General features: G+C 34.8%; 1 protein-coding gene across 1 annotated transcript; it reads left to right on the top strand.

Annotated features, from left to right (window-relative positions):
* Positions 1–10,971: 10,971 nt before the first annotated feature.
* On the top strand, positions 10,972–12,378 carry LOC139907098 (beta,beta-carotene 15,15'-dioxygenase-like). The gene has a single exon (XM_071893117.1). The coding sequence runs from the start codon at positions 10,972–10,974 to the stop codon at positions 12,376–12,378; it is 1,407 nt and encodes a 468-aa protein (XP_071749218.1).
* Positions 12,379–12,904: the final 526 nt, after the last annotated feature.

Genomic DNA, 12,904 nt, shown 5'->3' with positions numbered 1-12,904 from the left:
TTTTTTTAATAATCTGAACGAACCTCAGGTATAAGCATTTTTTGTACTCATAATTATTGCATTGCTCAGATTTTTATTGTCTATAGATATAATTAGAATAAATGAAGCAATTGGTAAACACTTTCAAAAAAGTTATTATTAAACTCCAAACTACTTTATATCTGAAATTCAGGAAATTGGAGTGAGGCCTGAAAACATGTCTATCCTTGTTAAGGAGTAGTTTCAACTTAAAACTATTTATACCTAAATAATATGACGAGATGGTATAAATGACGTCATGAGTCAGAGGGGAAGACAAAATATTGAAAAAATACAAAAAGTTTCAATCAAGAATAAACTTTTTGAGCCAAAAGTAGTTTGTCAAAAAATACCTCACTTGACGAATATAGTATCATGAAGGGGCCTGCATTTTATTTTATACATTTTTTTTAAGCACATGGTTTTGAAGTAAAATAACCACATAAGTCTATAGAGGGTGACTGTGAACGTAGATATACAAATCTATAATAAAAAAACCCGTGGTGTATGAATTGCAATTCCAAATGATTCTTCCGATAATATGTACATAACATATTATTATATCAAATCCTCTGTCAATGATAAATTCCGCGTGAATTTCGACGCTTAGGTGCTAAATCACGCAAAGAGTGGGGCTGTTAAATGAATATAAGATTAAAATAAGATTTTACGTATTTATTAATATATTATATATGATAAATATATTGCAATTATGAACTGATTATTAAACAAATCTAAACCGTAAATTAATAACTATGAGGATATACATAATAGTGCATGAGCAAACTAAAAAAAATATATTTTCCGCAAGGAGCTATAAATAAATAAAAAATTGTTTTCCTTTTTAATTTTCAATTAAAATAATAATTCATAACTATATGTATTATATAATATTAAAGTTTTTTTTGTCATATGGGGAGTTTTATTGTTTGGCCGCAAGACGGAGTCACTCTCTGTCACTTTGTTTATAAACGAATATACATAAGTAAACAAAGGATGCAAAGCATTCATTACCAATAAAGAAAAGGGTCTCTTCTTTCGAAAATCTCTCTTTTAAAATATTCTTTAGTCTACTTTTATTAAACATCTTTGGGTCATGAGCACTACGTGCATGCCTACATGAGAAATATCAGATTATTTTTCTGTGTTCACAAATGATGACCAAATTCATTGAAAAATAATGTTTGCGGTTTGATGAACCACTCAGAAATAGGTGACTTTATCTGTGGTTTCTTTTTATCTGAATATGAGTGCCATCTACTGTACTACAAGTTCCTTGCATACCTGTGCTTAAAAATAACTATTAGGCAATGTGTTGGGGTCCTTCAACAATCGGAGATTTGACTAATTCAGATATCCTTTCCGAAAGGACCCTTATTACTTCATTGAAAAACTGATTAACAACGGCACAATGATATCCACTTGTACGAAGATTTGAAGGAAAATTACCAGACAATGAATGGCGGGGATTACAACCAGATTATTTCCTTCCTGTTGTCTCTAAAGTTGAGCCAGTAGAATATCAAGGATCATGCGAAAATATTCCTTCCTAACCCGAACGTTACTCTGAAATAGACTTGTAGATGAATACTATGAATGTTCATACATAATGGATTTTCTATCAGTTTTCTGAAATTTAATGACACTCCTGGTGATTTGTCCAGGAGTTACCCCACTTAAAATTAAGTTGAGCTTAAATTTAAATGTAGTGATGTTATAAGTTTAAAAGAGAGCCGGGTTGGTGTAACCGAGGCTTAAACTTTTATGTGTTTTCTACATGAGTTACTTTAATTATATTTGTTATACACAAATGACAGGAATATTAAATAAACATACCTAAATTCAGTTGGTCAAAGAAATTCAATTGGATTTAATAGATCCTTAAGTAATTGACAAGGTCATGATGCCTGTCCAAATGAAGCTCCAAGTTCATGTGTGTAACACATAAATTCTCTGAAGGCTTGAGCTTCTTGCTCTGAATTTGAAGTTTCTTTTTTTTTTAATAATAAAAAGTCATAATTAAACCTTTCTGTTATATTTTTGACTTACAATTTAGTTATTATTTTGTTTTTGAACTGAACCCAAGACTTTATAAAAGGGGATTTTCATACTATACATTAAGGTTAATAGAAATACAAAGTTAGACTATCATGTAATCGGCTTGATATAATTGTCAATCTGATGTATTGTACCGACTGCTAGGGCAAACAGCGAGATTTTGACAAAATACGCAACCACTCATCTACTATGACGTCAATATTAAAAGTATGGTAGAAGTCAAACATCAGTTGTACACATGTTATGGTTAAAGTTGATAATTTTGTTAAAGATACAAAAGCGTGCGAGGAGAAGGGAATTAATACTTATGGCATCATTGATTAAATAATAAACATCTTCCTCTATCAAAAACGTTATCAATTCCTGCCTTTATTATTCAATATTAATAAAATATTAGATGTTGATAGTTGACAGAGAACTGAATAAAATGCCTAAAATAACGTCGCCTTCTGTCTAGATTTCTGGAAATGGAGGCCAGGAGATTGGAAAATACTTACCGGACGAGAAACAGTCGGCTTGTCGGATTTGTCGATATAAGTGTGCCTTTAGTCCCCCATATAGAATTAAACGCCACTCATTATCCTCATCTCATATCAAGAGCATAGATATTCTTCTATAAAATCAAGTTAATGATGAGTACATCGGATCTCACAAAGATATTTATTGCATGTAATATTCATGATCCCTTATCCACTGCTAATCATCCTACGTTCAAAAAATTTATGGAGAAATACACTGGTAAACCCGTTCCTTCCCGCGAAACCATAATTAAAGTAATGGAGGATGTTGGTAATGATGTCATTTATAGAAATATCCATATTGTAAATTGCGAAGTTAAGATAATTTTCAACATGTTTATAGTCGTCCACATTAAATTACGATCAAAGTTATCAGTAAAAAGTATAAAATATTTACTAATTTCGAAACGGAACTCTGAATTTTGTACAATCTAACAGTAAGTATTCATTTTTTTAAATCTAATCATAAAATGTGATTCTATTTTAGCTAAAAATAACAAGAATTTTGATACAGAACTCATTAAATGGCAAGAACAAGTCCTTAAATGGTCACAAAAACGGGGGTAGTAGCTTTGGATAGTTCACATTTAGTTTGTCTGACACCACTTTCTTCACTTTTAAAGACTTGGGTATGATCATTAGGCTTTCTACTATTACATAGTCATTAAATATTACTTTTTTATCACTTAAGGATTCGCTATGGTTGATAAGCTACAAGAAATGGTGTTCAAAAAACTCATAAAAGGCCTTGTTATGTATTGTCTTTTATATCATTTTAGCTCATGACGTAGGGATCTGTTTTAAATAGAAAGTAATGTACCTTTTGTTTTACAAATTGATATATTTTAATAGTTATGTTTATGTACATCCTTTTTAAGTGTAATCCCTTATAGAATATATATTTAGTGTATGATTGTACCCCCATTCAAAAGGTCTTCTTTTTTGGCTTTACTCCGGTCCATTACTTCCGTCTGTTGGTGGTGTTCGTAGAACACTACAAGTGGCGACGAAGATGGTTAAACTACTACCGAGGCTCACGCTCACGGAGCTGAGATGCGAATTTTCAAGGTTGGAACTTGGAAGTGAGGACAAATTGAGGGGTAAAAAGAAATTGGAACTCGTGGCATTGGTGAGAGAGTACATCGAGGGTTGTGGCTGTGATCCCAAGTTCTTTGACTTCAACGATGGGGCTCAAGCCTCTGGAGATGGTTCTTCAGGCACGACGGGACAGCTAGGGGTACGGCAGCCCTATCAATTCGTGATGGAGGGCCCACGAAGGGGCCATAGATGGTCGTCATGGTGGGACGAATTCGAAATTTACATGTCCTTGTTTGGGGAATTGTCCCCGGAACGTAAAAAGTCTCTCCTGCTTCACTGTGCTAGGACAGAGGTCCAACAATGGTTCAACACCATACGGATTGTTGCTTTGCCTGAGGAGGACGTCTTCACCTCGACGGTAATGGTAATTCGGGATGCTTTCTCCCCAACAGAAAGTCTGTTGCTTGAACGCTTCCAGCTGTCTGAGATGAAGCAGGGAGTCGGGGAGCCTGTGGATGATTACGTGACTTGGTTGCATGGCCAGGCAAAGTTTGGTCACTTTGCGTGTGGGAGCTGCAAAGTTTCGTTCGAAGACGAAATTATTCTCAACGTGGTGGTTAAGAACACGTCGTCCCCACGGCTCCACCAAACTGTCTTCGAGAGAGGTAGCACAAAATTGACAGACGTGTTGCCATTAGCCAGATCATTGGAAACCTCCATCAGCCACGCCAAAGAAATGGGATCGAGTGAAACTGAAAAGGCATCCGAGTATAAGGGGCTAAAAGGTCTCTGTTGCTCCAAAGGGACGTGGTCGACGCAAAAGGCTAATCCAAAGATGGACAGAGGGAACTGCAAGTTTTGTGGAAGAAGCCATGTTTTCCAGAAGTCAAAATGCCCTGCGTTTGGCAAGGAGTGTTCCCAGTGTGGGAAGATGGGCCATTTATAGTATGTTGTCCGTCATCTGCGCTTACTAGTTCTTCCATCTCTTTCCAGTTGAATGATGGAGTAGGGGATAGGGCATATGCCTTCCTGAGGATAAATGGGAGAAGAGTTAAACTGTTACTCGACCTTGGATCGAACGTCAATATCTTACCGAATCATCTGGTTGATATGCCAAAGGTGATCAAGAATATGGGTCCAATAGAGGGTTTTGGTGAGGGAAAGGTCAAGTCTCTGGGCTCTATCAGGTTATTGGTTGCATTAAATGGTTCTGACCCGGTGCTTCGTGAGTTTATTGTATCTCCTATTGGGCAGCCAATCCTTGGTTTTCGTGATTGCCTAGATTTCGGGTTGGTGAAGTCGAGCAATTCCACCAACGCATGTATGGCTGGGGCTTCTACGGAATCCCGTGTGTAAATTCTAAAGAAGAAGCATAATATTATATTCGACGACTCCAAAGGAAGTTCAATAAAACATACACAAGCAGTGATATACCTGTAAGATAATGCTCGTCCCGTTACATCAGAGCACGTTCAGTGCCACTCGTACTCCGTGAGAAGGTCGCTGTGGAGGTCCGAGAGATGGAGAAGCGTGATACCATTTCCAAGATTGATTCGTCAGAATGGGCCTCTCCAATCGTTTCAGTCCTCAAACCAGATGGAAGTGTTGGGGTTTGTGCCGACTTTACTCAAACCATCTCTCCAGTAGTGAACAAGATGTTGCACCCACTCCCTCATCCCGATGAATTGTTTGCAGACCTTGCTCAGGCCCGGTTCTTCTCCAAATTGGACTTTTCGAGGTGTTATGAACAATATGAATTGAAAGAAAAATCAAAAAAGTTTTTGGTTATAAATACATAGTTTGGACTTTATAGATATCACGTCTTACCTTATGGTCTGGCCTCAGCTCCTGCTATTGTACAGGCAGCTCAAGAGAGGATATTGTGTGGTATTCGGGGTGTCAAGATTTATATAGATGATGTCCTCATATTCTCCAGAAGTAAGGAGGAACACTTTCGTATTTTAAATGAAATGTTCAGTCGAATCTGGAATGCTGGAGGTCGTATGAAGCCCGGTAAGTGTATCCTGATGGGGGAGGAGTTAACTTATTAAGGGGTTCGATACCCCAGGGGATAGGCCACCCAAGGTGGCCTATCCCTGGATCCAGAGTTGAATCGACCCAAGTGTCGCCTCTGCCCGTCTCGCTAGATTTTCGATGTTGTTGTCGACGTTTGATTACTCAATCGAACATGTGAGAGGCATTGACCATTCCCACGCGGATACTTTTTCCTGCGTACTAGTCGACGATCCTCCGTGTCTGGATGATCCCACAGAATTATTACAATGTAGAGCTATATCTAGCTCATGCTCTTCTGAATCGTCCCTCCTGTCCGCGTTACAGGAGGATCAAGAGCTTTGCAGCGCTGTGGAGGCTGCTAGAACGAGTTTATGGGGCAGTACCACTCTCAAGGCCTACTCACAAAGGAAGAACTGTTTGCCCCTCAAGAATGGCTTCTTGTTTTGGGGTGTCTGCCTCATCGTCCCTCTTCCCTTGACAAGAAAGTTTATGGAAGAGTTGCATTTGACACATCGGGCCGTTGTAAAGATGAAGTCTGTGGCTCGAAGTGTAATTTGGTGGCCCAGCTTCGATAATGATTTTGAGGATTTTGTATCAGCGTGTCGCACATGTCAGGAGAGTGCTCCGGCCCAGGCGTCACAATTTACTCCCTACACGTCTGCGAATGTATGGGAAAGATCCCACATGGATTATAGAAAGATAAAGGGCAGATATTTTTTAATACTAATGGAGGCTAGGTTCAAGTGGATAGAAGTGGCGTACATGACGAATATATCGTCAGAGGCTACGCTTAGGCAACTTTTTCCTTGGTTTTCGCGTTTTGGATTCCTGAACAAAATACATTCAGACAATGGCTCACAATACACAAGTGATTTTTTCAAAGCAAATATGTCCGAATTGGGGGTACCCCATTCCTTCTCTCCCCCATATCATCCGCAGTCCAATGAGTAAGCTAAAAGAGGAGTAAGGACTATTAAAAATAGGATAAAGAAAAGTATAGGACTTTATAAATGTAAATTATATTCTGTAAATTTATGCAAGACAAAATATATTCTTAGTTAGAAAACATCAAACCAATCATTACAGGAAGTTTACTTATAACTTCTTAGTGACAACCAAAGGATAAATAGATAACTTTGGCACGAAATCTAATTAATAGAAATGAGGTAATAAAGTAACAAATTATTAAAAAGGTATTCTTAATATTTACGCGTTGACAATGAAATGATAACAAAACATTAATTTCATTTGGTGATCAATAATTCCCTCAATTTCTTAGTACTTATTTTGGACCTCCTTTTCGTATTGATGATATTCATCATACTAAACACTCTCTCAGCATCACAATTGACAATTGGAGTATTTTTGTATACAAGGTTTTCACTTGTTGAGAGTTGCTTTAGTTCTGTGTAGCAAGGATTCTTTTGAAACACTTCTTTTAACTTGATCTTGAATGGCTCTTCCATGAGTTAGATTTTCTACTATGGTTAGGCTGGTAAGAAGAGGCAATCTTTCCTCAAGCCATTATGGACCATATTCTCAGAATAATAACTAATGAAACGACAAAGTAGAGTATTTCGAAATATATTTGAAGTTCCAAATTTAAAAAGAAGGCTTAAATTAAATATAATCTACGTACTAAAAAATAAACCATCATACATTTATGTTAAATATCCAAAATTAAACCATTATAATCATATAACTAATAATAACCATAAATTATAAATATAGAATATTGAAATAATAGATTGATCCAAATAATATTTTCTTGTTCTGATATGAATTCAGTTAGATATGTTATAACTTTAAGTTACTAAACACAAGCCAGACGTAGAGTTTAATCAAAAAGATAATCTGTTCATGTTGAAGTTGCTATATACAATTGTGCACAGGATAGATATATCTCTACCGATGAGATCTAAATAATTATTAATAAGAAAATAAATGTCAAAATCATAACATTAAGAATAATATACTAATAAAAGCTAATTATGTAGTAAACTCCTTTATTAAGGGCACCAAAAAAGAGCCCCCCCCCCTTATTTATGCTTGTATAACAGCAAACTGTTATCATGAAGGATACGCACAATTGCTAATTATAATGCTACACCCAATGTAACTACCACCGCTGTTGTGACCATTTAAGCAGTTGTTTTTGTCTTTTATGATATTTCTGGACACCTTTTCTTGGAGCTTATCAACCATAGCTAATCTTTAAGTGATAAAAAAGTAATATTTATTGACTATGTAATAGTGGAAAGCCTAATTATCATAACCAAGTCTTCAAGTGAAGAAACTAATGTCAGACAAACTAGTTGCGAACCATCCAAAGCTACTACCCCCGTTGTTGTAACCATTTAAGCACTTGTTTTAGCCATTTAATGAGTTGTGTATCATAATTCTTGATAATTTTAGCTAAAATAGAATCATATTTTATAATTAGATTTAAAGAAAAAAAGGAATACTTACTTTTAGGGCGTACACAATTCAGAGTTCCATTTCGTAATTTGGTGTGGATGACTCTAAACATGCTGAAAGTTACCTTAGCTTCACAATTTACAATGGGGTATTTCTATAAATGACATCATTACCAACATCCTCCATTAATTAATAATGGTTCCTCGGGAAGGGTAGAATTTACCCGTGTATTTTTCCACAATTTTTTTGGAACGTAGGATAATTAGCAATGGATAAAGTTATATTACATGCAATAAACATCTTTGTGATATCATAGTTAAAGTCTGACTTGATGTATTCATCGTTAACTTGATTTTATAGATGAATATCCATACCCTTGTTATGAGATGAGGATAATGAGTGGCGTGCAATTCTAAACAGGGACTAAACGCACATTTATACCGACAAATCCGACAAGCCATCTGTTTCTCGTCCGGTAAGTATTTTCGAATTGCTGGGCCTCCATTTTCAGAAATCCAAACAGAAGGCGACGTTATTTTAGGCATTTAATTCAGTTCTCTATCGACTATCAGCATCTAATATTATGTTAATTTTGAATAATAAAGGCGGGAATGATAACATTCTTGATAGAAGAAGATTTATATTATTTAATCAATGATCCCATAAATATTTCTTTCCTACTCCTCGCACACTTTTGTATTCTTACCCAAATTATCAACCGTAGGTATAATTAATGACTTATGTGCTCTAATCAGAAACAAAGGTAAGTAATAATATTTACATAAATAAAAGATTAAGGAAAAATAAAAAAATAGGAAAACAATTCGAAAGGAAGAAGTGTTAACCACTTGATTATCCATTATCATTAGTATGTAGACATGATGGATGATTCATATTGGAAAAGACGTATGGATGGACAAAGAAGCATAACATCAAATTAGGCAAGATCAGTGATTTCCTCTTTGTTATGAGTTAGGATGTATCTGTAGAAGATGTGGTTGGATCTAGTGTGGCAAATAACTTTAAGGATTCGAGGAGTCACTCGAAGGTCGGGTCGTAGGAAAGTAGAAGTAAATGAGAGATGTAAGCGAGGAAAACTGTATAGCTCAATACATTTGGGGCATCCTAGAAATGGAATAGAGAGATGAAAACGATGTTTTTCGTCTCTTCTTAATCATCCATTGGTTCAAATACACATCCGCCTCTCTGTATCTTGTATGGAATCGTTGTATACGTCAATAATAACTTAGGATATGTTTAATCAAGACGAGTAATACTGGAATGAAATGTATAGTGAGGAACAAATAGACTTAGAATCACCTTTCATCTGCATCTCTACCACTGAAACTCCTTCCAAAGTCTACTCTATTGCGTCTCCTAATATTCCTAGAAAATGAGTCCTTAAATGTCATTGATGTACATAACAAACAAACAACTCATAACTATGAAACCAAGTACATTTATAAGGCTGTATTACTAATAAAGTATTGGTGATAATATATCTTAAGAAGAGTTATATTGGAAAATATGAATTTCATTTAAAATATATTTTAAAAGTTAGTGAGTCAGGAGTCAATTTCTGAATTACTAAATAACTTGTCATTAAATTTAAATATCACTGAATCGTGAGGATTTAGGATCTCCGCCTCAATATTCGATAAATAAATTGCATATTACACTAAATGCATACAATGTTACAAAACTGTATATAAGAACGATTATTTCAGCATTCATGGCACTAATTATTTGATTATGTTACTTGAAAATTGTAAAGCATATTAATATGACCTTAACAATTAAAATTATTTTATTGTTTATCAATTGTAAATAATGGTGCAATGCAAATATGTATTTATTTATGTGTTTCATGGATTTAAGTTTATATTTTTATTTTGTATTAATTGTTTAGCTTTATTATATATTTGGTAATTGATTAATTTACAAGGATTTACACTTATTACAATTATGCACATATAAATATCTAGGTAGGTAGTAACGACTAAAAACTAAAACTACTAAAAGTATTAATATTTTCCTACAAATATGCTATTCAGAACATATTTCATTTTATTTGCATTCAAATATTTCAATGTTAATTTAAAATTATACATCTGACCTATTCAGAGGTGTATCAGATACTTCATAGAGAGTTAAAGTGGCTTTTTCAAGTTAGCAATCTGATCCAGATTATTGATTTTCCAAAACGATTACCATTATTATCAAAGTCTTGAAGAAAAAAACATCTAAGTAAAAACTAAAAACTAAGGGTTTAGAGCTCATGAATAACAGAGAGTAACCCATTAGCTCCTATCATTATTATTTCATTCTAGAAGACAGAACATCTAAGTCTAAAGTAATAACTAGTATGTGTACTCGTGAAAAACTGATAATTATACACGTAAAATAAAGTTTTTATTCTTCTTTATGGAACTTGAATAAAAATAAAACCAATACTCATTTATAGCCAAAAAGTATGGATATTGCTATTCTATTGATAAAGTGACAATCTAAAAATAATTCAAATGTGTAAAAATTTACTCAGATTTTTGCACTTTTGTACAATTATATGTCATGTACCTAATGAATAACAAATTGCTACTCCGAATGAAGATTAACTTTCAATGTGGGAATTATTACAAATCTACATAGATATATTCAGACAACCAGGTAATTTCCCCACATAAGAAAAATCAATTTGAATAATAATATTGAATCAAAAAGTAAGGAAGCACCTTCAAAGGATAATGCTATCGATACAGAAGTGTTGTCGCCCTCTTTACGATAATTCAACCATACTAATTAAATGAAGTGTGATCCAGTCTATTGTATATAAAGAAGCTTCACTCCATGAAATGATCATCAGTTTATCTCCAAAAGAACAACAAAATAAAACAAAAGCTTCAACATGAATAGAGAAAGGAGTAACAATTTCACGGAAATGAGAGACTCTTTCAGAGGTCAAAGACTCCCTGAATGGTTTAGAAACATGATGTCTGGACGAAGAAGTTCCTCAACTTATGATATGAGACCTTTTGAAACTCAATCCATGATGAGCTCTATCAGAATGGAGGATCCAGGTAATTTCATGAGAACCGAAAGAGGCTTGAGAGCCACTCAAGAAAGTCATAAAAATAGCTACGATGAAAAGAAAGAAGAATCTACCTCTTCTATACCTAGATACGAATCCTTCAATGATCAACAAGGTAATGGACATTTCCCATTTTATCGCTTTGGTAACTGGAGTCCATCCTTCAACATCAGAGACATGTCCCAATTCATCCGAATTCAAACGGGATTCCCCTTGAGAGACCTCAATGGAGACTTTTTTAACATGGGAGCTTCCTTTTCTGAGGGAAACAATAACTATCATTTCCTAAAATATCCAGGATCCTTTGACTTGAACAACCTTAAAGTTATTGGAACCATTCCATCACGTTTCCCCAATCATATTGGATTCTTTCATGCCTATGGAATGACGGAAAACTATTTGATCTTTTGTGAACAACCCTGTGGATTTGATGTGAGCCACTTTGGTAACAACCAAAGATTATCAGGAGATTATGGCATGGAGTATATTCAAGGAGAAAGCAATTACTTCTACATCATGGACAAAATAACTGGTAGACGCCTGGAACTGAGCTACATGACGGATAACCCATACTTCTTCTACAACTTTGTTAACTGCTACGAGTATGATAACCACGTTGTTATTGATGTCATGGGCTTTGAGGGGACTGATTTCTCTTCCTCCATGAGATCTTCTTCCTCTCGATTCTTCCGGGAGAGATACTCCTCATCCAAAATCATGAGATTCCGTATTCCTCTAAGCACCTCCTACAGAGGAATGGAATTGACATATTCCTCCTCCTCCTGCAGAGATTCCTCCATTATGAGTCATGGAAGTAACAGAAACATTCTTCGTCCTCAGTACTTGTTCTGTGAGTCTGAACTGATGTATCCCTGTATCAACCCCAATTACAATTCCAGAAAGTATCAATATACCTATGGTCAGAGTGGAAATTCAATCATTAAATTTGATGTTGAGAAAGGACACACTCTAATATGGAGAGGAGAGAACGAGTTTTGGAGACCATTTAGAAGTATGTTTGTTCCTAATCCATCTGGGCGATATGAGGATGATGGTATTCTCATTACTTGTGTCTCTACTTCTAGAGGAGACTGTACCGAAAGCTACATGATTTTCCTCGATGCTCATAGTATGAAGGAAGTGTCTTGTGTTCATTTGGACTCCCCATTTCCAATGGGATCCTCTGACTCTTCTACCCTCCCTATTGTATGTAATTTTTTATAACCTGAACCTCAGGTATAAGCACTTTTTATACTTATAATTATTGCATTGCTCAGATTTTTATTGTCTATAGATATTATTAGAATAAATGAAGCAATTGGTAAACACTTTCATTAAAGTTATCATTAAACTCTAAACTACTTTATATCTGAAATAATTCAGGAAATAACTCTAAGTAGTTTTAATCTTTGACAAGAAAATTATAATTTTAGCATACAGGGAAAGCTAAAAAATGGGGTTGAAATTTCCATAGGCTACACTTAAGTATTTTTTATTATAATAATCTGAAGCTTTACAAAATTAAAAAATGAAATCCAATTATATTTCATCATTTTTGTTTAACCAGGACACTGGTTGGACACTATTGAGACTTTGGAAGAACAAATACACTTTGAATATGGTATTTTAATTTGTATTTTCATATACAGCAAAAGTGTCTTAATAGATGGTTCGACTTTTAACATCTCTAATAAATTAGGTTTTGCCATTTAATTTTTAAGCATGAAAAAATACCCTTCCACCTACAGGA

The sequence above is a fragment of the Lepeophtheirus salmonis genome, chromosome 13 (assembly GCF_016086655.4).
Source record: "Lepeophtheirus salmonis chromosome 13, UVic_Lsal_1.4, whole genome shotgun sequence".
Taxonomy (NCBI): Eukaryota; Metazoa; Arthropoda; class Copepoda; order Siphonostomatoida; family Caligidae; genus Lepeophtheirus; species Lepeophtheirus salmonis.
This window is presented reverse-complemented; position numbering and strand designations above follow the sequence as displayed.

Bases quoted from the DNA above. Each gene is read 5' to 3' on its own strand.
- LOC139907098 (XM_071893117.1), top strand. From the start codon at position 10,972: ATGAATAGAGAAAGGAGTAACAATTTCACGGAAATGAGAGACTCTTTC.